The following is a 26,811-nucleotide window of genomic DNA, read 5'->3' as shown; positions in this document are numbered from 1 at the left end:
ACTTTTGCCTAGAAATCCGAGATATGAACCTTGGATTCTCTACAATGAGGGGGTGTCGGTGACAGGAAGTTACACTGGTTCATTCAAACTAGACCACTGCATTAGGACTGCAGAAATTTCATGGACAGCCATGATCTTGCATGTCTGTTTAATAACTGTACAGAGTTGCTTGGCCACCATATCAAGAAAACAAGTCAAGAGTAGCATTGTCATTTCTACCATATACAACTGATACAGTAAAATCAAGACAGTGTTCCTCCAGGACCAAGATGCTACATGGACAGCACAAATTACATGGCACGGTGACTCAGTGGTTAGCACTGCTGCCTCAGCGTCAGGGACCCAGGTTCAATCCAAGCCTTGGGCGACTGTCTGTCTGAAGTTTGCGCATTTTCCCCATGTTTGCCCTAGTTTCCTTTGGATGCTCCAGTTTCCTCCCACAGTCCAAAGATGTGCAGATCAGGTGAATTGGCCATTCTAAATTGCCCAGAGTGTTCGGTGCATTGGTCAGAGGAAAATGGGTCTGGGTGGGTTATTCTTCGGCGGGTCAGTGTGCACTTGTTGGGCTGAAGGGCCTGTTTTCACATTGTAGTGAATCTATTCTAATCATACACAGGGTGACAAAGTGCAAAACACATAAGAGAGCACAGTAATTCCTGGCACATCTAGACAACAGGTACAGTGGTGTACAAATTACAGTGCAATAAAAGAACGATAATTAATAAAACATTGTATGACTTCGAATCGCTGCTAAAATGAAGTTTCAGATGGAATAGAGTCTGATCATACAGTGTTAAGGACCCTGATAGTCCGGGGGAAGAAACTCTTGCACCAAACACTCTGGTATCTTCTGCCAAGTGGTAGGAGGGAAAAGAGTTTCAGTGAGGGATGTGTAGGGTATTCCACAATGCTGTTAGCCTTTCAGATGCTGTGTGTGGTGTAGGGACTTATGATCAGAGACCATGCAATTCCCAAGTGAGACAGTTATGCAGCAGCGCATGGAACTCTCGGTGAACCCTTTGTAGAATGTGGCGAGAATGGGGGGTGGGAGGTGGGCTTTCCTCAACCGACGCAGCATGCAGAGACACTGCTGTGCTTGCTTGTCTGTGGAGCTGATGTTGAGAGATCAGGTGAAATTCTCCACTGGGGGATGGCAAGAAATTTGGTGCTTTTCATGATCTCCATGGGGGAGCCAACATTCAGCGGAGTGTGGTCGCTCCATGCCCTCCCAAAGTCAACACCCACCTCTTCTGTTCTGTCCATGTTCAGAGACAGGTTGTTGGCTCTGCATCAGTCCGTTAGTCACTGCATTTCCTCTCTGTATGCTGATTCATTGTTCCCACTAATGAGACCCACTATAGTCATATCATCAGCGAATGTAATATGATTCGAGCTGTGTATTGCAGGGTGAATAGCAATGGACTGCACATAGCCCTGGGGGCTCTCGTGCTCAATGTGATGGTGTTGGAGACGTTGTTCCCAAACTGGACGAACTGAGGTCTTCCAGTCAGCAAATCCAGGATCCAGATACAAAGGGAGGTATCTAGGCCCAGCAGACTCAGCTTTCCAATCAGGTGCTGAGGAATGATATTCTCAAAATCCTCAAGGAGGAAATTCAAATAAGCAAAAACCTCCTGCCCAAAATTAGGCTGTGGGAAACTTTTCAGCAATTTTTAAGACTTAGTGGTAACCCTGCCTTTCCATCCTCATTTCCCATATCAACCAACAGGCAATAACTGATCAGGATGCACACAAATATTACTCAAATGAAAGAGATGCACTTCATTTCCCACCGTCATGTGCAATTGCCTCAAAAGAATACACTGAAGCAAACTTTGAGTAGTCAAATGAAACAGAACATCTTTGTGTTTGCAATGATGACAACCTTGCGGGCAAATTCAATGGTAGACATTCTTAAGAATGCTACACTAGCTCGATGCTTATGACTTTAAACCTCCCAAAACAAAAGGCCATCGATAGAGCATCAAATGTCTGCAAGGTGTTAATATATTCATTGTTTGATGGCCAAAAATGGGTTTTTGGACAATACCACTGAAGGCATGTAACATTTAGGATCAGCCAGACTCCAAGGTACACAAGCTAGTGGAAGGACTGCAAGGATAGTGATTTTGCGTGTGATCCTAGACAGTTGATTTGAAGAGAATTTGAAGTAATAATTAAATGTTTTTAATAAAAACCTAGAACATTGGGATATCAAAACAATAATTGTGGAGTGGTGCTAAAATTGTCAAACTGGAATTTCTTGCACAGAAGCTATTTTATTGGATTTATTTCAAGTAGAAAGGAGGGTTTATTTGCATTCAGCCAAAGATAAAGTGGTTTTGGAGAAGCCAACATAACTAAACACAGCAACAATTCAACGACTAGTTGGACTCGTACAATATCACGCAAGCAATTCTGCTAGGCATAGCAAATCTGCTTAAATGTTTGAACACAAAATTATTCTGTGGGAAAATTGATATGCAAGGCCTCCAAGAATAGAGCTCACTAACTTGTCTGTACTTGGCTACTACACTCTCAAAGAGAACACTGCAATGTGATGCATCTCAATCTGGATCTGGAGCAGTACTGCTACAGAACCATTTGTGGGTGAATCAAAAGCATCAACAGCAGAGATAAGCTACTCGTAACTGATACTTTTCAGTGCCAGCAAAAATCGCCTTGAAATTGTATGTGCAGCATTCTCTAGGGAGATGCTCATGCATGCGCTAGTGAACGAGATTTGATCAAGTGTTTCAATTGTACACCTGAATTTCATATATTTTGCTGAAGATCAGAAACGGCTGGGGTGTGGGGCAGGGGGGGTGGTGTGGTGGTGAGAGACAGATCTGAAAGGTGGGGGTTGTTGATGGGTAAAAGATCGCAGCTGCAAATGTGTTGCTGGTCAAAGCACTTCCTGATGAAGGGCTTATGCTCGAAACGTCGAATTCTCTATTCCTGAGATGCTGCCTAACCTGCTGTGCTTTGACCAGCAACACATTTGCAGCTGTGATCTCCAGCATCTGCAGACCTCATTTTTTACTAGGGTAAGAGATCGGGCAAGTAGCAGGAGAGGAAAAGATATTGGGTGGGAAAAGAGAGCAGAAGAAATGGGGAAGAGAGAAAGAGGAGAGGACAGGATAGGGAAGGAGATTGACTGGGAGATAGAGGGGTGAGGGGGAGAAAGAATCTCATTCAATGTCACATCTGTTCTGTGCACACATGCAGTGTACACTTTACATATGATGGTTCTAGAACTGTGCTCATATGCATTTCTAAATAACCACAATTGCCCTGCGGTTTCAGCATCAGTAAACACACTCATTTCAAATTTATCTCAGGATACTATAATGGTAAAAAGGTGGATATGTAAATAAATCACTGCCCTTTTAAAGCTAATTATTCTCAAGCCAATAAAGCAAGGTCCAAGAGTCTTCAAACAACCTGTTAAATCTTCAAAGGTTTTGGCTGAAATTATCTTCTAAAACAATAGAGAAAAGGCGACAGGACTATCAAACGGTGAGGAAAGCACACCTGCCAAACATTAATGCTTGTTGTTTTACAAGTGAACTGGAAGAAATTAATCATCACAAATGTCTTCCAGTTGGATACTCACACTGGCAACAACCTAATCATGCTGAAGGAGGGAACCTAGTTGAGAAGCAACTGTTGTTTAGCAAGCCTGATTTATGGTTTATGTTGGAGGTATCCAACTGCCTCCACCCTTACTTTGGCCATTAAGATGAATATTCAAAACAAAAACAACGAATGGTACTAAGTGCTTTGTGTAAGAAATAAGTAGTTTATTCAACACTGGCACAGTATCCACAGTCAGTGACAACCTCTATTGGTTCAGGATAACTAAACAGCTTGATAAATGTATTGAGGGGTGTTAAAATTTGACTCATTGTGGTTTTCAAGATCAAGACTTATTTTGACAACGAAACAAACAATTTTGAGTAACCCTCCGAAGCTCATGGAGAATAACAGCTGACTCATCATCTAGGGATTTATCATGGTATTAATGAGGTAACTCCTTTGTTTTGTTCCCCTCCCTCTGCATCAATACAACAGGAAACACCAAGTTATCTTGACATTTTATATGTGGAAATGAATCATTTATATTCTTGGAAACACACGTCTGTATCTACTTTAAGATCCTGAATAGATTGGGGAATTTGTAACTTCAACAGGAATGCAAACTGCAACTCAGGTGATATTTCTTTTTCCTGAATAGGTTTTTTAAAATTAAAATGAACACATCCTGCCCCACCAGCTTCTCATGTGACACACTCATATGAAGAATTTGTGCACAGTACCATAAGGACACATGCAAGTTTTTCAATTTCCATTTATTGTGAGCTCTAAACAGAGATCTTCCTTGAGGACTGACCCTGTACTTCCCTCTCTACGTCAGTCTCAAATGTTATGAAAAGCTAGGCCAGGATCTCATTTAAACCATTTGTGCACCATTTTCAGTTTGTAAATTAGCATTTAGAGAGGGGGATAAAGTAGTAGATTGGTCATATTTTTACTTTAAAGCATATGTGACGAAGAAACAGTACAAAGGAATCAAGGTGTTCTTTTTGTGCTAAGGTCTTTCAGCCAGCTGTCCTGAGTCATCACAAAAGGAATTAGTTTAAGAGTTTACGTAGCAAGTTATGAAGGAGATATATTGAGACTCACTATGACTTAGCAAAACTTAAAACAAATCGCCAGTGACCATGAACCAAAAACACATCATCTGCTTTAACAATTTTTCTGTGAAGATAAAACATGCTGGGAATATATATTTCAAAAGCTTTTTAGAGGAAAGAAAGGAAATTTATTTTTGTGAAATAAAACAAATGGAACATGATCAGATTGAGTACTTGGCGTTTGCATCAAGGACTCTTTAGTTTAGTCTAACAGAAACTTGCATTTAAATGCATTTTATAAATACAGAAAGTTGCACAGTGCATCACAGGTATATAATCAGACAAAAACGGACAGACAGCAGCATTAGAGAAAATGACCAAAAAAAGGTTTTATGCAGCATCTTAGCAGAAACCAGATACAGCAATGAAGCTCCTTGTACTCCACTCCAAAAATCACTACCAGCCACAGCCTCTAAAGAGCAGTCCCAGCCTGTGCTTTGCACTTCCAAACAATCAATATTGTCAATTTAGCGAGTTGAATTGTGTTGCAAGCTCAGATGCAATAAGAACTGGATTAAGACTGCATCGGTCAAGTATGCAGAGGATACCAAACGAGAAGCAGCAGTGGAATCAGGAGGCAAGAGAGAACGTACACCTGGAGAGAGCAACAGATGAAATTTTCCATGCAAGATATTGAAGTATTGCAGATGGACAAGACATACTTTGCGTAAATCGTTCATATTAATTGTTTATTATGAATAAAGTTGAATTAGATTAAGAGGTTTTAGTAGACTCAACCAAAGCATAGCAAGAATCAAAGCTAGTAGAATCATACAGTCGTTGACACTGGAATACAAGTTTTACGAAATTATGATCATATTTTGTAATGACCTCATCTAGGCATACTTTTAGTACTGTATACAGTTCTGGTCACAGAAATACTCAAACAACGGAAATAAAACAACAGTTGAGAAAATAATGGTAAACCTCTACTTTTCAACTTTGGAAACAGCTGGCTAAAGAGGTGATCTTGGAGAAATAGACAAAAACAGTTTTGGAAACGATTGGAAAAAAAAAATCAAGAATACTGCTTTGTCATGCAGCAGTAAGGGACACCAGTTCAAACTAGTAAAAGATTTAAGACTGAGGTTTGGAATATCTTTTTTTCTTACACAAAAAGTGTAATGGATTCCCAGAGAGTGGGAAGTCTTAAACCATGGGTCCAACTGAAGACCAATTGGTTGATGGACTTTAGGGTTACTATGGATGGATGAATTAAGTTGGGCTAAAGAGCTTTCAACGTCAGTAAATGCCTTGTTTTACTTAGGACCATATAATGAGAAATGTAAGAAAAACAAATAGTAAACATATATTTATCACTATGGACTCAATTTTAAGCCTACCTGTCTGGCAGGGAGGCAGATAAAATCTGTTAGAAAAAAAATATGAAAAAACCTCAAAGCAGCACAATAATCTTTAATTTTACAACAAAGCTACAAATTGTAATAGAACAGTTCCATCAAAACACATGCATTCAGGAGCAAACTGAAGCAGGAAATCTGGAAACTCAATTTATGGAGAGGTAATAAGCAGTCCAATTATATGAATCGGAATTGTTTTGGAGACACTGATATGAACACAGTTTCCCTGTGTATGCTGTTTACAAAGACAGACACCTTGGACCTTTCTGACCTCACAATCAAAGTTAGCTGTTGATATAACACTTTGTACAGAATTATTGCTTTCAATTCAAATTATAAAAACTATTTACTGCATCTGAACATCCAGAACCAAGTTTCCCTTATCTATAATCACAACCACAGGCTGTCTGAATCATTTAACACATGTAATGAAGTATCTGGACCTTCATCAAATTACTCTTAACCATGTTCACATTATCTCAGCTTGCAACAGCATTAAGACCCAACCCTATCCCAGCCACAATTTGTGGCATCCAAAATTCTAGTGATGTCCATTGTTTTTAACTCCATTGCTCTTCAAATCCTAGGATATGTGCCACAGTTGTCCTGTGCAAATTGAAGCTTTAGATCTTACTTTGCTCCTTCATGGGGTGTGAGCATCAGTGAATATGCCGACATTCATATCCTATCCTTAATTGCCTTTGAGAAGGTCGTGGTGAGTTGATTTTTTTATAATCTTGGCTATCCACGTGGTGTAGATACACCAACCATGCTGTCAGGAAGCAGTTCCAAGCTTCTGATCAAGACCAGCAGTACAACTGTCTCACAGATGGTAGAGAGAGAAAAAGGGTCTTAGGAGGTGAATTTGCACTACAGGATACCTCTAACCTGCTCTTGTAGTCACATTACTTATTTGACTTGTCCAGTTCAGTTTCTGGTCAGTAGTGACTTGCAGAATGTTGATGGTGAATTCAGCCATGGTAATGACATTGAGCGCCAAGGGGAGATGGTTACATTCTCCCACCAGAGATGGTATTTGTCTAGCACTTAAATGGAGAGTAAGATTTATGCTTAAGCAGCAATCAAACCCAAGCCTGAACATCTTCGTGGGCACCAACTGTTTCACTAAGTAGACACGATTGGCTTTGAGCAATCAACAAATTTCTGACTTTATGGAAGAAAGATTATTAATAAAGCTACTAATGATGGTTGGGCTCAGTACACTACCCAAAGGAAACTCCGCAGTGATGTCCGAGGGTTTAGAAAACTGACTTGCAACAATCAGAATCATCTTCCAATATGACTACAACCACCGGAGTGATTACCTTCTTCACTATAGTCCCAACCATTTTCTATTGTCGTTAACATTGCTCAGTCTTCTCAATCCTACGCTGTCAATGCTGTCCTGACCTCACGGGCAGTCACTCTTAACTCATCCCTGGAACTCAGCTCTTCTATCTACACCTCAAGCAACACCATAATGAACTCAGAACCTTGACGGAATCCAAACTTAACACAATAAGCAACTTATTGCAACGCCAGTGTCACTTGATAGCGTGGTCGACCACAATTTCCAATACTTTGCTGATTCAGAGTAAAATGAAAAGATGGTAACTGGCTAGATTTGATTTGTCCTGCTTCTTGTGAACAAAGTTAAAAATCACACAACACCAGATTATAGTCCAACGGGTTTATTTTAAACCTATTGGACTATAACCTGGTGTTGTGAGATTTTTAACTTGTCAACATCAGTTCCTCCACATCGTGGCAATATCGCACATCATCAACAATGGCCAGAGCACCTTGCTTATAGATGTAACTAGTTGTGGAGAGCTATAGTCAGGAGGTTATCAGGGTCCATAAACTTTGCTGGTTCACTTTTGTTATTTTGTGGAATGAATCAAATTGGCTAAAGACTGGCATCTGTGACAACTACTCCCAACACTTTGCTGATAGGCATCTGTGATGGCAGTGACCACAGAGGGAGACAGAGGTGGATCATTCACTTCACAGTTCTGCATGAAGTTATATACTAGGCAAATGCTTCAGCCTAGTTTCAGCCTACAATTGCCATTGTTGCTGACGTAGATATTTTTGAACCCTCATCCTCCAGCTAGTTATTTGTTCCCAAGCAATCACAAGGCCTAGATCAGATAAGATGGCTTAGCCCACTTGCCACATGCCCAATCAGGCACGTCCTATAGGAATCCTTCAGGTCAATAGTTGCGCTACCAAGATACTCAGAATACGCCACCCAAGCATATTCCGTACCTTGCTACCCTCACTGCTTCTTTCAACCAGTGTTCAATGTGAAGTACTGAGTCATCAGCTGAGGACTTCCTTGACCATATTTGACCTGATGCCATGGGTCAATATTGAGGATCCCCAGAGTTCGTAATTTCTCATATACGAAACATACCGCATTCCTCCAACAGTGGGGTAAAACATACCTAGGGATGGAGCTGGAGGAGTCTGGCACATTAGTAATAAGATTTCATGAGTGTGGCTATACCAGGATTTTACTTTATTAGTTCGTGGGTTAGTTCTCCTAATTTTGGCATGAGCCATCAGTTCATCGTAAGGAGGTCAACTAAGCAGAGTGTCCATCCAACTTAATACTCATTCACTTCTCTATGCCCCTGAACTGAATTCCAAAAGTGATTGCCTGTGGAAGGGAATACTTGACTAATTGTGGCATTAAAGAAGTTAGCAAAGTTGAAGGTAATTCACATTAGAGGAATCTTATCCACTGGTTGGAGTCCTACCAAACATTAAGGAGGACAGTTATGGTGTCAGAGGCCAAATAATTCAAGACATCACTGCTGCAGTATTTTTTGAAAAGCATAGTGTAGTATAGCACAATTGTCTTTAGCCACTTCAATGTGACACCCAGTCCACCTAGCATGCTAACATTGCACTTACCTTATAATGCTTAACCTTTGACAGTAGCTGTCCGGACCTTTAAATGTCAGTATCTGGCAGCTGACTGTTACGAGAAGAGCGTGTAGCTTGCCTTCCTTTCCGTACTGTCAGAATACAAGTTTGCCCTGCATTTCCTAAGGAGCCTTGTTTGGAACCATCTCTCAGAAATGTAGAGCTCCTTTCTCTCATGAAGACTGCCCACAGTGGCAATCTGCGTTAGATTGTGACGGCGTATCAAGCTCAACTGCTTCAATCTGAAGTGTAATACCATCAGCACCCAAAATAAATAGTGACTTTAACAAAGATGAATTCGCATGGGGTATTAGCAATTAGGTTGGTTTAAAATCTGGAAGAAAAAGTGAGGACTGCAGATGCTGGAGATCAGAGTCAAAACGTGAGACACTAGAAAAAGCACAGCAGGTCAGACAGCATCCAAGGAGCAGGAGAATTGCTGTTTCGGGCATAAAACCTTCATGAGGTATGAGGGCTTGTGCGTGAAACGTCGATTCTCCTGCTCCTCAGATGGTGCCTGACCTGCTGTGTTTTTCCAGCATCACACTTTCCAACCTTGGTTTAAAATCTACTTGGCTGACATCAGCTTCTACAGTTCAACCTCATGGCTTATTTCACTGCTCAAAGCACAACGCTGGGGTTCAACTATCATACTCATGGCTGGAATGAATGAAAACTGGTGGATAAGAAAGTTTAGGAATATGGTGCAAGTGTGGGTACAGGGAGCCAAGGTGTAGGCCACCACGATCTAACTAAATGATGAAACAGGCTAAAGGGGCTGAATAGACAAACTCCTGTTTCTATCTCATCTAATATTAAAACCTCCAGAAATTGGTTTGCTGGACAATATTTATCATAAAACAGATCACCTTATTTGCTTGTGCAAGCTTGTTACATGCAAATTGGCTGTGTTTACCAGATTACAACAGTAACTACACTCCATTGACTGAATAAAAATATCCTGAGAATATAAAAGACAATACATAAACATGGATTCTCTCTTTTCAGTCTTCATTTCCATTTGATTCAAAGAGACGCAGGACCTTGGCGTTACCTCTCCTCCTATCAGTTCAAATGTCAAAGCTCCTTCCCTGAACGATCATTCCTAATATTTTGAAACTGATTTTACCTTCACTGATTTTATGAAAGCCCTCTTGCCCAAAACACTCCAGGAGCTTCAGATCATTCAAATAGGTCTTTTCAGCTGTAATCTGTCCTTTTTCCCTGGTGCCCCATCTTACATGCCCAGCATCCTCTCAAGAGTTTGGGCAAATGCCTCAACACCTTCAATTCAATTTTCTCATCTTACTTTCAAATTTTTCCAAAGCCTCACATCATCCTACGTTAAATACCCTCCACATTCCCCCCCCCAACTGAATTTTTCTTCATCCTCATTCACTAACAAGGGAGAGTGTGTGGTCAGATCCTCCCCACTGAAAACGTTCAAGGAGACCCTTCTATCTTGTCACTGCTCTCCGAGGTCTCTCTTTGGAGTAGCCTGGACACCATCCTAAACTCACTGTATTTTCCAGGTCTGGTTGCCTATTGTGTTGCTTTCTCTCATGTGCTTTTCAGTCAATGAAGAATGCAACATAAATGGAATTTGATAGATGTGTAAAGGTACAGAAATAGTAGAACTGCATATCAAATAATAACAAATGCACATAATTTTTTAACCATTTCTAAACACTTAAAGTAACCGAGTTTGAAATTCCCCACCCAATGAAGGGACTCCACGACATTCCATCATCCATTTCATTGACTCAATTAAAACCAATCCCAGGGTCTGCCAAGTAAGGGGTTGTGTTAGGCCCAAAATTGCAGCAGTACGAGCCCAGATCTCTTCCAAGAGCGGGGGGGGGGGGGGGGGGGGGGGGGGGTAGGTAGGTACGGCTCGCAGCTTGCAACTTTGTAGACTCTAGGCTCTGCCAGGGTTTACAGTGGTGGTAGCTTGATCTCTTTTGCCTCTTGGCAGCAAATTAAACACTATTGCCTTCTGTGAGGATAAATTTTTCGATCACTTGGAGCAGTTAGAGCTCACAAAAAAGATCGATCCTCAATCAGAACATGTAGTGTCAACAATATGCACTGATTCAGAGGTACTGATCGCAATGTACTCAATGTTCAGGCACTCATTAGCGTATAAAACCAGCATTAGTTAGTCAGCTGAAGCCTAACACAGCTGTGTTTCTCTTACTGCTGCTCCAAAGGTTTACCATACTGTCAAACTGAGTCTAAATTTGGTCAACTGCAACACAGCAGGATGCAACTGTGCAGCTTCAATCGTCAGCTAGTCACTAAATCAAACAATTGTTCATTTCCTACCAATCACACTCCCTTCCGACAATGAAGGAGGCCATATATCAACCACAAATCTATTAATAATGATTATGCTCCCTGATTGTACTGAATTAGGGGTAATTTTATGTTCAGACTTTTCGTTATGTTTATGTGCAAACTTCAGCTTGCCAAACCAGCAATGTCTGGTGCATTCTAGCTGCATTCTGCTGACTGCATCCCCTGGAGAAGCTCTGTGCTAATATCATACTTGCTTTCCTCTAAACAAATACTGGAACATACCATTAGTGAAGCAGACGGTGTCTCCAAACAGCTTACACATAGAGGTAGTATAGGATGTGTCAAAGACATTGACTTTCTCTGCAAAATAGTGACACAAATCACATCAAACTATGAAAAGCTGACAGTAAACAATCTCCTTCAGTGTCCTCCACACATATTTATACATTCAGAAAGATATACCTTTGTAATGAGCTTACCATCTGTTGTTACTAGATTGCCACCATATAATTCATGCATAACTGCAGAAGGATCCTTTTCAAATACTGACATTCTAGCTGCAAAAGCAATAATTGTTAGTCTCAGCACATTTTATTAGGTATCTGAACATTCTTGAGTTGTTCAATTCCACATCCATCTGGATACGTTATATGAAATCAGACAATTAACACGTGACTGTGCATAATCAGAGATTCATTAGAATTGATACAATCATGTCAGTTATTGACGTGCACTACCTATATTCCACATAAATACTACCTAGTCAATCATTACCAAAAGCAATTCTTTGAGAAAGTTAAAACAGCTAGAAGTTTCTTGGTGCATTCACTGTCAATTGCAAGCAGTTCCAGTTGCACAATTATGCTACATCTGCAGGTCTGTAACAGCTGTAAGGTTCCTCCTATTCTCCTTCTCTAACTTCAGTGGGATCTCTGGAGACGCGACAAGGACAGCAAATTCAGTGTAAAGACTCCAACTGACAATGAAGCAAAGCAAAATAGAATGTATCATTTCTGAGATGTCTAAGCATCAGGCAAATTTTGGTTGCACAGACAATGTTGGGACAAAACAAAAGCCACCTCCTGTCAGTGAATACAACTCAAACTGTCCACAAATAATTAAAATATAAACAAGAAGGGGTTGGTGGGGGAAAAAACCTAAACATCTTTTTAAACTCAGCAAGAAGTATTTTCTAGTAATAGCTTTTGATTGACACCAGAAAACAACAGTAACTGGCATACAGATCACGGAGAAGAAATTAAAATCAAGCACGTTATTACCATCAGCTCACTTTAAAAATTGCATAGTCATGTACACTTGCAAATCATTTAAAATTTTAGGGAGCATGCCTCAATGGTTCAATTAGTAAACGCATGAAATTGAATCACGTAAACTAGGGAGGTTCACACATCTTGACAGCCAGGGTATAATTAACAAAGCATCTTTATCAAAGACTGAAGGAAAATATTCAGGGTTTCCAACAAAGCCTTTGACCAAGCTAGAACTTCAACATTGGCCGACATCCAGCTGGGGTTCACTGCAATTTGTCTCACAGTTGAACAGCCTGATAGTGGTAAATCTATTAATCTTTCCCTTCCAACAGGAATCTATCCTCCAGGGAAAGCTGACACCCAGCCAGAATATCCTCAGAGTATGGGTTCTCAGTAGGGAAAAAAGATTGGAGATTTTATGCATTTCTGTTCACGTAAGAATAATGGGGACTATGGATGAGGTGATGATGGCTGTTGGTGCCCATGGCTTCATAACCAGCACAAGTCACAATATCCAGGGTACTCAATTTAACAAAGTTGTTAAGGCTATAGAGATAACCAACAAGTAGAGGGAAAAGGAGAAAAGCTCTGCTTTACATATATAATGAACAATAATGATCAACATGCAATGTCTGAAAGAGTCAGAGAAACAATGGCTTAAATATTCTCATTACATAGTGGGAATAATATGATGGAAAGCTCAGGACTAAATGTATTTACCAGCAGGCTTCAGTTGTTTTTTTAACAATACAAGACCATTTCCTGACCTACACATGCCCAGATAGTGTAAGCAATCAATTGGATTGAATGAAACCTGGTGAATTGTGGTTAAAATAATCATAATTCAAATAAAATGAAAAATGCAATCAGAAAGTGGTTAATGGCAGAATGAAATGCTATCAAAACACAGATACTCTCACATTCCTTAATCTGTTCATCCCAAAAACAAAAGTTATTTTCTCCAACTGTCCTAGACAAATTCTTCCACTTAGAATTTCTGACTTCCACTGGGACACCCAAAGTCCAGACATTTACCAATAGCGTTCAGAATTAAATCAAGCAAAAGTCTTGGTCAAGAATAATCTTCCAAATTCAAAGCGTTCATTCACTATCTGTTCAGAATTTGAGATACGTGACATTGGGATAGAAATAGGCCATTCAGTCCCTTAAGTAAAAAGTGAGGTCTGCAGATGCTGGAGATCAGAGCTGAAAATGTGTTGCTGGTTAAAGCACAGCAGGTCAGGCAGCATCCAAGGAACAGGAAATTCGACGTTTTGGGCCAGAGCCCTCCATCAGGGCTCTGGCCCGAAACATCGAATTTCCTGTTCCTTGGATGCTGCCTGACCTGCTGTGCTTTAACCAGCAACACATTTTCAGCATTCAGTCCCTTAAGTCTATTCTGATATTCACAGCTTTGTTGATCTACACCTCAACTTCATTTACCTGCGTTGATCCATTCCCCTTGATACCTTTACCAGAAACAAACAAAACAAAAATTTGATCTCAAAGCTCCCAATGATCCAGCATTTCAGCTAAGTTTTCTGATGGAGCAACTTAGAGATTGACACCATCACTGAAATGCTTCCTGATTTCACAAACATTGCCTGACTTTCATTTAAAGCTTGAGCTCCAGAATTTTAGATACATTCCTTGAAATTCAGTGCCTAAGTCTCAATAGAGTCCTCCAGATGTGGTCAGACTAAGGTTGGGCACAACTGAAGTGTAACAGCTTAAAGCTTCTGAACTCCTTTGTATTACCAATCTAGGTTGAAAAAGGGGTCAACATTTCATTAGACTTTGATGAACTTTTGCACCCATGCACTGTAGTGTGTGGGTGGGGACATTGATTTCCTTCATTTCTCCAAAGCTTTCATCTCTGTGTTTCAATACTAGTCCATTGTTTATTCTTTGGATGCAAATGAATAATATCAGCCTTCCTCACACTGAACTCCAAATATCATTTTACAACTTGCTTATGGCTATGACCCGCTGATGGTTTCTCCTCTTGATCCAGATCATTTCACACTTCTTCAATGGCTTACTCAGTCACTCTGCTCCTAATGGTAATTCAAGTAATATCCTTAATCTAATTAAAAGTCACAGATCAACAGATTTCCTATTTCCACTCCCCTCCCACCCCCACCTCCACCCCCACCCCCTTTCTTAAATAATGCAATGGTGTTTGTTATCTTTGGTTTGACAAATTGCAATTTTTGAAGGCAACATATTGGATGATTGTGACCAATATACCTTTAAATTTCCCACTGGCTTCAAGGTTATAGATTTCAAATTGGTCACGTAGCAAGAGAAAGAGCAGGTCACTATCAATAACTGTAAAGACTTCTTAGAAAGGTGTGTAGAACTTGAAGTTTGGTGTAGGTGTAGGGTAAAGACTATCTTTGATCCAACCGGATTATTATTTTAATAGAAACACTGCTCCTGAATTAATGTTACATCAAAACAAAACTGAAACTGAGCAGGTGCTGGTGATGAAATGAAGATATGGCAACTGCCAGAACTGGTCACCAGTTCAGAAGCTGGAGAGACAGAACAGAAGCAACCTTGGTAAGGGACACCTCCACCCCACACCCATCTGCAACAACTGACTGTGGATAGCCTCCATTGAGTCACAAATGCATTTATTTCAAAATATTCATCCATGTTCAAATTTCTACATGGATATTTATCTATTGCTAAACTCCTCCAGATCAATAAAAACTCCCGACTCCTCCTAACTTAACTTCTGCATTGGACTCCTTGCAGCCCATACTACAACTATGGACCATGTATTCAGTTGTTAGCCCTAAAACTACCTTCCTAAATTTGACAGGCTGGATACAGAAAGGTTGTTTCTCCTGTGGGAGAATCGAGGACAACAGGGTGTAATCTCAAAATAAGGGAACTCCCTTTAAATAGAATGGAGGAAGTTTTTTTTCCCCTCTCAAAGGAGAGTAAGCTTTTGGAATTCTTTACTTTTTTAAATCAGGAAGGAAATCAAGAGTTACGGGAAAGGCAAGTAGTTGAGGATTATCAATCTGCACCGAATGTCAGAGCTGATTTCGAATAACCCACTTCTGCTCCTACAGTTTTTGTCGCTAACTTCTATACCTCTTTCTCCCACTTTAAGATCAATTAGAAGATCTCTCATTGACCAAGCTTTTCATCACCCATGCTAAAATTCCTTTCTGTGCATAACCTTGGGACATGACTATTTTAAACGATGGCTCAGTGGTTAGCAGTGCTGCTTCAAAGCGCTAGGGACCCAGGTTTGATTCCAGCCTCGGGCGACTGTGTGGAGTTTGCACATTCTCCATACGTCTGCATGGGTTTGCTCCGGTTTCCTCCCAGAGTCCAAAGATGTGCAACTTAGTGTGGATTGGCCATGCTAAGTTGCCCCATAGTGTCCAGAGATGTGTAAGTTAGGTGCATTAGTCAGGGGCAAAGATAAGATAATAGTGTAGGGTAGTGGGTCACTCTTTGGAAGGTCAGTGTGGATATGTTGGGCTGAAGGGCCTGTCTCCACACTGTTGGGATTCTAAAATAAAAGTATAAAATCAACGTTGCTATAGAGTTTCACTGCTGTTGCTTGTGTATGAGCATTCAATAGAAGGAAATTACTAACACTCAGATCTGCTTGAAGCATCCAAAAAGCCAAGATGATCAAATTGTCACAGCAACCTTTTATGTCACAGTTAATGTGTCAGTAATCCAGAGCTAACAGTAATACCAACTTCAGCAAACCTGAATCTTCAACTCTCCTGATTTTAACCATTCTGTGGCAAGTCACAATCAGTGCAGAGTTATTCCAAGAAAGGAAACAACATTATTTTTCTTTCTAGATAATTTTAACAAGTGCTCTAAAGAGTCAAGAGATGCACATTTTAAACTCTAGATTTGACACCATATTATCCCCATCATTTTTTCACACGCTGAAGTTTCAGAGTGCAGCGTGCTTCCATGCAGAGGGATCTGGGTGTCCTTGTGTATGAACTGCAGAAATTAAACACACAGGTAATAAGGGAAGAAAATGGAATTTTGGAATTAATTGATAAGATGTTAGCAAGATCACACCTGGAGTACTGTGCACAATTTTGATCCCATTGCTTGAGAAGGGATAAAGTTGTAATGGAGGTTCACTAAATTGATTGAACAGATGAAGTGTTTTTCTGGTGAACAGAGACTGATGTGGAGGTATTGGTGTTGGACTGGGGTGGACAAAGCCAGAAGTCACCAGGTTATAATCCAACAGGTTTATTTGAAATCACAAGTTATTGGAGGAGCAGTACTCTGAAAGCTTGTGATTTCAAATAAACCTGCTGGACTCTAACCTGGTGTTGTGTGACTTCTGACCAAGAGAGATTGAGCAGTTCAGACCTATATTCTCTGAAGTTTAGAAGAATGAAAGGAGAGCTAATTGAGGAATACAAGAGGGATTGACAAAGTAGATGTAGAAAGGATGTTTCCTCATTTAGGGAAATCTAGAATGTTAGGTCAGAGTTTTAGGATAAAGGATAGCAAATTTAAAACAGAAGAGTGAAGAAATTACTTCTCTCGAAAGGGTCTTCAATCTATGGAATTCACTACCCCAGATTGTGAAGGGTGCTGGAACATTGAATGAACTTGGAGATAAATATTGAATTAGCAACTGAAGGGTTGAAGGGTCATGGAAAGTGGACAGGAATGTGGAATTAAGGCCACTCACGATCATATCAAATGCAGAGCAGGCTCAAGGAGCTGGATTGCCTACTCCTGCTTCTAGTTCTTCTGTTCTAACACGTTTCCAAATTTTAGTTCACTTTTAATCTTTGAAACCCTCTATACCCATCATAAAATGAAACTATTCACCAGTTTTTTCAAGAAAACTAGTTCCTGGTTAAGGATTCATACTAAGGAACAGATACACAAAGGAACAGATTAATAATTTTTTCAGTCAGTCAGTTTCTTTTAAGGAAATGCCAATTTCAATGAAGCAACAAAGCACACTTTATTCCTGTGTTCCATTCAAGTGCTTCCCAATGGATCAGCAAAGTTACAATGATTCACAGATTCCAGGCTGCTTCGCAGTACAGAGTACATTTCCTAACTCTCAATAATACACATTGTTCACCCATTATCCATGTTCTCGTTGACCTATACCAGCTCTTAGTTTAGGGCCATTTGATTTTAAAATCCTCATTCTAAGATTCTATTCCTCCATTTCTTTGTAATCTCCATCAGTCAAACACAAACAAGTCCACATTTCTTCACCCAAACTATCTCAAATTTCCTTTGCCCCACTATGTGGAGCTACATCCATATAATGCAAATTCTGAAATTCCCTCCACAAACTTATTTGTTTCATTAAGATGCACCTCAAAACCCACTTTTTTGAACAAGCTTTTTGCTACCCATACCAATCTATCTTTTGGTGGCTCAGTAATGTATTGTGGGAGATAACATGCCGAGGGATGTTTTTTGATATTAAAGTGCAATACGTGTGTAAGTTTTGTTTTAAAATATTGTTCATAGGAAATAAGCATTGCAGGCGAAGCCAGCCTGCATTGTCCGTCCCTAATTGCCCTAGAGAAGGCTATTATTCAAAATATCAATTTTCACTTCAAAAAAACTAGAACCTGATACTGACCTTACTGAATGCTGTCTGAGGTGTAATGTGAGGGTTAGTTCATGCACAACTTGGAAAAAAGGCAAAAAACAAAGTTTTCTGGTTGGATCCCATTTATTGGTTTATGCCTCTCATGGTCTTATTGATTGAGCAAGACAACAAAGTTACTCACTCCCTAACCAGCATTTGTCCAGGGGAGAAGGAAGCACATATTCTGGACCAATTGCAGAAAAGATAGAAAAGGGAAGGATCAAGTCTCTGTTTAACATTAGTGCAATTAAATCAGATAGAAAAGGCTGGCTATGAAAATTTAATTAGTTGTTTAAATCAATGGACTGAAGGGTCTGTTTCCATGTTGTATGTACGTCTCGATGCCTAATTGTTTTGTGCACTGCAGAAATTTCAATAATCTTTAGAATTAGGTGGTTGTCTTTGACTGGCATGGACACGATAGCACGAAGGATTGTGGATCTCTATGCCTGATGTGTAAAATGCTAAAAAAGTTAAAACCCAAAATCACTATCCCTGGACTCCACATCCAACACTCCTCTACTAGTGGCAAATGGGAGCTGCAGTGGAACAAAAACAGTAAAGGGGGTACCAACATTTCAGAATATTCCTGAACTGAAATATAAACTATTGTTTTTTCCATCATCACTCGGAGAAGTGAACACCATCACAGCAGCACTTAAAAGCCAGTGTGCCAACCCTCTGTCAAATCACCTTCACAAGTCAAGTAAGGCTGACCGATACTTTCTAACAAGTCTTTCCTGAAGCGCTGGTTGTATTCTGGGAACTTAAATTAAAAAATACATCCTCAAAATCTAACTTCACTCAGCAGGATCGCCTGGTTATTCAGCTTATTCATTAGTATTAGGATGTAGTCACAGTTGATGATCCTGACTTGTTATTTCTGCACCTTCTCCAGTTAAATTCAAAACCAATTAAGACCTCCACCAATGTTTGACAGTTTTAATACTTACCACACAGCAATTCTTTCATTCCTTTTACTGAACACACAAATATAGTTGGCTTGTTGAGGAGACGTGCTTGGAAAACCCTGCTTCCATAGCTATGAATTCGACTGTTGCAAAAATGCATTGGGTCCTTATAGAACTCTAAGGATTTATCACTCATTAAAGCATATCCTGAAGTTCCAGGAATCCGGATTTGGGACATTGTGCAATAATCTTCCTGAAATATGAAAATATGTTATTCTAATCTATTATCTGACAGAATTACACAACTGTCATTATAACTGATGCTTCTTTGACTTCAACTCTCTTTTTTGCAATAATCTCAACTTTCAAAAGCAAGTTAAATAGTAAATGCCAACATAAACTTAAAGTTGTACGAAGCATTTCAGATAAATAAAGATCCAACAGCTTTAAAGGGGTGATAGCAACATTTGGACATCAAGGAGGAAGATATTTAGAAGAGGGAAATCAAGGTTGTAAAGAGAATTCCCATGTTCAAAGTACTTTACAGTCAATTAACTGTGATTGAGACATAGTCACTGTTTATAGTGCAAGAAACTAAGCACCCAAGGTACACAAAGTTCACACAATCAACAATACAATAAATGACCAGATTATTAGCTTTAGTGCTGGTGACAAAATCATGTCAGCCAGCACACTAGAGGAGTTCCCCTGCTCTTATTCTCGCGAAGAGTGGATGGTGACTTTGGTTTATTGTCTTACCTACTGTGTCATAGCTCCAAGGTGCTTAAGTATCAGCTTAAAGTACAAACTAGAATCTTTAGAGATCTGATGCCACAAAGTGTTGACTCAGAGGCAAAAATTAGTCTAAAGCTACCCTCTTGAAGAGACTGACTTTAAAAACAGGGTGTTTTTTTTAAAACATTCATGGGATGAGGGGGTCACTGGCTCGATCTGTATTTATTGTCCATCCCTAATTGCCCAGAGGGCAGTTAAGAGTAAATCATTGATTGATTGAAGGAGCTGGTGTTGGACTGGGGTGAACAAAGTTAAAAATCACACAACACTAGATTACAATCCAATAGGTTTATTTGGAAGCATTAGCTTTCGAAGCGCTGCTTCTTCATCAGGTGGCTGTGGAGCAGAACCATAAGACAGTTTATAGCAAAAGGTTACAGTGTCATGCGGCTGAAATATATTAAAGAAACTTAGATTAAATCGTTCATCCTTTAGATTGTTTTGCTAGTTTCAGTTTGTTAATATGTAAATCCCAGAACTCCTGTCAAGTCACATTTTCAAGATAACTTCAAGCTTTCTAACAAAATGCATCATTTCAGCTTAGGCAATGCATTAAAAGTCTGAGGTTAAAGTCTGCTTGTGTCCTACCTTGAGTCAGACTGGTTCTATTTCTGAATTGGGATTTACAGAATCTTACACGGATTGACTGCAGGTTATGCATTTTTGGAGCAAAATGAAGCATCATTCTGCAAATACAGTTTCATCCCATAAACTTGTGTGCACGCATGCAGGAGGGACGAAGTGAGTGCGTGCATGTGAGTGTAAGGGTGAGTGTGTGATGGTATAAGCCTGTGTGCGGGGGTGTGATCTTGGGTTTATGTCACTAGAGGTGACCCCATCGCACTATATACTACCTCACACACAATTCTACATACTCACACTAACACAGACTCTCTCTCATACACAAGCTCTTTCTCAAATGCACACATACATCCCCCACACTCTCTCCCTCTTATGGGCGTATACCCGCTCTCACACACTTTACCAAGCTTACACATACATGCAGACTTTCTCATATGCACTCACACCCAGACACAAGTGTCCCTTCTGCACGCATGCACACAAATTTATGGGGTGAATCTGTATTTGCAGAATTATATTTAATTTTCTCAAAAATGCATAACCTACATTCAATACATGTAAGACTTTGTATATCCCACATTAGAAATAGAACCAGTCTGACTCAAGATTGGGACACAGACAGACTTTAACACCACACCTTTAATGTATTGTCTGAACTGAGATGACACATTTTGTTAAAAACCTGAAGTTATGTTGAGAATGTGACTTAAAAGGAGTTCTGAGATTTGCATATTAACAAACCAAAATTAGCAAAACCGTCAAAAAGATAATTTGGATGTACTGGAGTTGGAATAGAGTCATAGAGATGTACAGCACTGAAACAGAACCTTCAATCCAATTCGCCCATGCCAACCAGTATCCCAACCCAATCTAGTCCCACCTGCCAGCACTCGGTCCATATCTCTCCAACCCCTTCCTGCTCATATACCCATCCAGATGCCTTTTAAATAGTGCAATTGTACCAGCCTCCACCACTTCGTCTGGCAGCCCAGTCCACACACACCACCCTCTGTGTGAAAATGTTACCCCTTAGGTCTCTTTTATATCTTTCCCCTCTCACCCTAAACCTATGTCGTCTAGTTCTGGACGCCCCCACCCAAGGGAAAAGACCTTCTCTCTTTCTGCAAAAGTGGGTACTGCAGATGCTGGAGATTAGAGTCAAGATTAGAGTTGTGCTGGAAAGGCACAGCAGGTCAGGCAGCACCCGAGGAGCAGGAAAATCAACATTTCAGGCAAAAGCCCTTCATCATGAATAGCAGATTCCTGATGAAGGGCTTTTGCCCGAAACATTGATTTTCTTGCTCCTCGGATGCTGCCTGACCTGCTATGCCTTTCCAGCACCATTCTAACCTTGACCTTTTCTAATTACTCTATCCACCTCCCTCGTGTGTTTATTAACCTCTATAAGGTCACCCCTCAGCCTCTGATATTCCAGGGAAAACAGCCCCAGCCTATTCAGCCTCTCCCTATTGCTCAAATCCTCCAACCCTGGCAACCTCCTTGTAAATCTTTTCTGAACCCTTCCAAGTTTCACAACATTTGTCTGTTAGCGGAAGACCATAGCTACACACAATATTCCAAAAATGGCCTAACCAATGTCCTGTACAGCCTCAACATGAACTCCAAACTCTTGTACTCAATACTCTGACCAATAAAGGAAAGCATACCAAATGCCTTCCTCACTATTGTATCTACCTGCAACTCCACTTTCAAGAAACCTGCACTCCAAGGTCTCTTTGTTCAGCAACACATCCAAGGACCTTACCATTAAGTGCATAAGTCCTGTTCTGATTTGCTTTTCCAAAATGCAACACTTCGCATTTATCTAAATTAAACTCCATCTGTCACTCCTCAGCCCATTGGCCCATCTGGTCAAGATCATGCTGTAATCAGAGGTAACCTTCTTCGCTGTCCACTACACCTCCCAATTTTGTTATCATCTGCAAACTCATTAACTATACCTCTTATACTCACATCCAAATCATTTCTATAAATGATAAAAAGTAGTGGAGCCAGCAGCAATCCTTATGGCACTCCACTGGTCACAGGCCTCCAGTCAGAAAAACAACCCTTCACATCACCCTCTGTCTTCTGTCTTTGAGCCAATTCTGTATTCAAATGTCAAGTTCTCCCTGTAATGCATGAAATCTAACCAAGGGAACCTTATCAAACACCTTACTGAAGTCCATATAGATCACGTTTACTGCTCTGTCCTCGTCAATCCTCTTTGTTACTTCTTCAAAAAACAAACAAGTTTGAGACATGACTTCCCACACACAAAACCATGTTGACTATCCCTAATCAGTCCTTGCCTTTCCAAATACATCTACATCCTGTCCCTCAGGATCCCCTCCAACAAATTGCCCACCACCAACGTCAGACTCACTGGTCTATAGTTCCCTGGCTTGTTCTTACACCCTTCTTAAACAGTAGCACCACGTTAGCCAACCTCCAGTCTTCCAGCACCTCACCTGTGACTATCGATGATATACATATCTCAGCAAGAGGCCCAACAATCACTTCCATAGCTTCCCAAAGAATTTGAGGGTACACTTCAAAAGGTAGTGGGGATTTATCCATTTTTATGCGTTTCAAGACATTCAGCACTTCCTCCTCTAATATCAACATTTTTCAAGATGTCATCATCTATTTCCTGTATTCTATATCTTCCATGTCCTTTTCCACAGTAAACACTGATGTAAAATACTTGTTTAGTATCTCTCCCAATTTCTGCAGCTCTACACAAAAGCTGCCTTACTGATCTTTGAGGTGCCCTATTCTCTCCCTAGTTACCCTTTTGTCCTTAATGTATTTGTAAAAGCCTTTTGGATTCTCCTTAACCCTATTTGCCAAAGCGATCTCATGTCCCCTTTTTGCCCTCCTGATTTCCCTCTTAAGTATACTCCTACTGCCTTTATACTCATCTAAGGATTCACTTGATCTATCTATATCTGACATATGCTTCATTCTTTTTCTTAACAAAACCCTCAACTTTTTAGTCATCCAGAATTCCCTATACCTACCAGCCTCCTTATGGTCCTGCGCTCCAACTACCTGAAGAAGCAGCAGCACTTTGAAAGCTAGTGCTTCCAAATAAAGTCGATGGACCATAACCTAGTGCTGTGAGATTTTTAACTTCATACTGATTGAGTCTGGAGTTGTACGTAGACCAGAGCAGGTGAGCAATGCAAATTTCCTTCCCTAAAGGCATTAGGGAAACAAAGAGGATTTTCTGACAATGGACAATGGATTCATAGGCATCAATGATTTAAAACTGGATCCCAGGTCTCTGAATCAGTAGACTAATGATAATTCCACTAAGCCGTCACCTCCCCATAAGTAGATGAATACAACTGGCATACTGCTGCATGTGTGGATAAGGATTTCTGGCAAATACATCAATTCCATAACATGAAAGCAATCATAATTGTACAGGTCTAGAGAGGGTAGGCTGTCATCAACATACACATGGAATCAAATTCTATGCTTATTGAGACAATTTATAGCTGTTAGATAGGAACAGTCCAAGCATAGGGGGAACATATATGCACTAAAAAAAAACTTAAAACTTGGCAAATCTAGGAACCATCAATACGTTCTAGTACAGAGTACCCTCTGGCCCGTGACAAGAGGACTGGTCTTTGTTAGATACAAGTGCAAGCAAACAATCTAGACTACTGCAACATTGATCCACCCGAAAGCAAGTGAGGTTCCGTTCAACCAGTAAATTTCCCATTGCCACCTCCCAAAAATTACAGTGAAACAAAGTTCCCTTTTAAATAACTAGCCACTAGAAGGTCACACTATACTTACACTATTGTGCAAAATAGGTGAAATTTAATAATTGTGCTTGAACATATATTTAAACTCACAAATTAATGGAAGCATCAGAACAATTAAAAACTAAACTTTACAATTAGTTTAATATAAAAATAGTTAAAATAAATATAATCACAAACACAATTGTTTCAGCAACTGTGCCTCAAAAAATACACAGACTCTCTGCAAGTGATGGAACTAAAAAAAAACCTTTGTGTATGCAAGTCTGACCATTAAAAAAAATGAATGGGTACATGGAATGAAAACTACAGGCAGTTTACTTTTCTAACTTCAAACAATGTTGATCTTATGCCTCTAAGTGCCCTATGATCTGTATGTCCTTGTTTGCTACAAGTTGCCTTTACTGCTCGCACAACTTTTCACTGTACCTAGGTACATGTGACTACAATAAAATCAAATCAAATTTGGAACCAAAGTAATGACAGAAAGAAAAAAGACACAAAGCATTTTACAACTGCAATCTGATTAGAGAAGTGGATTTAATGCAACTCTAACTTCTCCATTGGCAGAGAGATAGCTTAGGATACCAAGATTGTGAAAGGTGCTATGTAAATAGAAATAATTTCCTTCTTTGTGAACACGTGTCCTTTATTTCCTGAATATTTCAGGGCAACATTGTTTTTGTGACGCAGAAGCCAGTCATGCATTCACAAAACAAGAGATGCTTAAAAACACAGTACTTTTGCACATTGAGAACAATGCAACAACGAAGCACCACAAGAAATAATGCCAATTAAATACTTAAGATGTTTTGTTGGCACTGGTTAGACTGAAACCTCCTTGGATTTTCCATCAGTAAAGAAAGCCATGGCAGTTTGTGTCTTTGAACATAGCTGGAACTCATTGTCTTGTTGAAATAGCACTCCCTCCGTAATGCCAGGATTACCAGCCTCAATTATGTCTTTAAACTGTGGGAGTGAGGCTAGAACCATGATCTTTTGACGCAGAGTGCAATCAACTGAATCAAGATTTAACAAAAAGAGCAGGTATGAGTCACAGTTGTCAAAAGTGTCTTCACTATTTAACTACAAATCAAGATATTTTAACCATAAAAACCAAACATATAAACCAATGTACCAATAAATCCGAATGCAAAGGTTTCATTGGCATCTTTTTTTTAGCCAGAAGCAAGATCAGGTTGAATTGAGACCATTCAATTCACCGCAAAATAAAAATCAAGGAAATCATTCCCTGGACTCTACTACAAAATATTAACTGCATGCATTCATGTAGAACTCTGAGCTCAAAAACTGCATGAATTTATGTAAAACTCTGTTGTCTCACCTTTTAGGTTAGATTCAATCTAAACATCAGGTCATAGACAGAGAACACTGGGGACCAACACCTTCAACATATTGTCTAGCTATCACCATTGTTAGCAGCTAACCCGAGAACGCAACTTTAAAAAAAGGTTTTGTGATTTACACATGAAAGAAGTGAAACTATCACTGTATTCTAACAGATGAAGGGCTTAACAGACAATCAATTTTTCAATGTATAATTTCAGTTACATCACACTGTAAATTTTTGCTATAAATTCTGTGTGTTAGGATTAAGCCCTCCAACTACCACCTGATGAAGGAGTGTCGCTCTGAAAGCTCGTGTGCTTCCAAATAAACCTGTTGGACTATAACCTGGTGTTGTGTGATTTTTAACAAAATATTATAATTCATTGTAACATGTTCCTTTGCAGACGGGGAATTAAAAAACACTTGCGAATGCAAAAGATTATTTAATTTGGGTATTTGCAGCTTCTTCTAATGCTATTGTACAAAACAAACAAAAAAAAAGCTCATCTAATTATTTGCAAATGAAAAGAAGCGACAGAGTCGATTCCAGCACAAGACGGAGACGGAGAGAGTGAAGATGGAGAGGGTCAGGGACACAAGGCCGATCCCCCGCGGAAAACACCGGGAAATGAGGCCGATGGAAGAGCCCAAGGGCGGGCCCAGAGATTGCACCTGAAGACCCCGCCCGCCCAATCCTCACCCCTCCAGCCGGACGGACGGAGAACCGACCGCGCGCGAGCCCCAAGTCCCGCCGCCGCCGCCGCCGCCTGCTCCTTCACCGACACTGAGTACCCGCGAGCAGCGAATGCGGGCACACTGTCCCCGCCCCCTCACCAACCGGCTCGAGGCCACGGCAGGGCAGGGTCAGGTGGGCCGTCAATCACCGGTGGCTCCTCCCCCAAACCAGGTGGCTTACCCCCCCACCAACCACCGCCAAAATTTACATTCCCTCCCGTCCCCGCAACAAGTCCCCTATTCCTTCTCCCACTGTCTCACCCTCTTCCCCCCTTTCTCCCACCCTCTCCCTCTTCTCCCTCCACCTTTTCCCTCTTCTCACCCACAATCTTTCCCCCATGCTCTTACTCCCCCGCCCTCTTCCCCAATATCTTCTCCCCCCAACCTTTCACCCAGCTTCCCTCACCATCTGTCATATCCTCTCCCCTTCCCTTCATGCTTCTCCCATCTCCCTCCCCAACCCCCC

The 26,811-nt window shown here is 40.4% G+C and overlaps 1 protein-coding gene across 4 annotated transcripts in view; it reads right to left on the bottom strand.

Moving 5' to 3' along the window:
* Nucleotides 1-26,450, bottom strand: part of LOC132829118 (uncharacterized) — a 116,463-nt gene extending 90,013 nt beyond the window's left edge. Inside the window, exons 1-4 of one of the 4 annotated variants that reach the window (XM_060846441.1) lie at nucleotides 26,311-26,450; nucleotides 19,147-19,357; nucleotides 11,770-11,847; nucleotides 11,573-11,650 (exon numbers count right to left, since the gene is read on the bottom strand). In XM_060846441.1, the coding sequence (XP_060702424.1) occupies nucleotides 11,573-11,650; nucleotides 11,770-11,847; nucleotides 19,147-19,342 (352 nt within the window). In that variant the 5' untranslated portion in view covers nucleotides 19,343-19,357; nucleotides 26,311-26,450. The remainder of the gene's footprint in view (nucleotides 1-11,572; nucleotides 11,651-11,769; nucleotides 11,848-19,146; nucleotides 19,358-26,310) is intronic. The other 3 variants (XM_060846458.1, XM_060846449.1, XM_060846465.1) reach the window with 3 other exon arrangements.
* Nucleotides 26,451-26,811: the final 361 nt, after the last annotated feature.

The sequence above is a fragment of the Hemiscyllium ocellatum genome, chromosome 2, assembly GCF_020745735.1.
Source record: "Hemiscyllium ocellatum isolate sHemOce1 chromosome 2, sHemOce1.pat.X.cur, whole genome shotgun sequence".
NCBI lineage: Eukaryota > Metazoa > Chordata > Chondrichthyes > Orectolobiformes > Hemiscylliidae > Hemiscyllium > Hemiscyllium ocellatum.
Note: the sequence above shows the minus strand (reverse complement) of the source record. Positions and strands in the feature narration are given on the sequence as shown.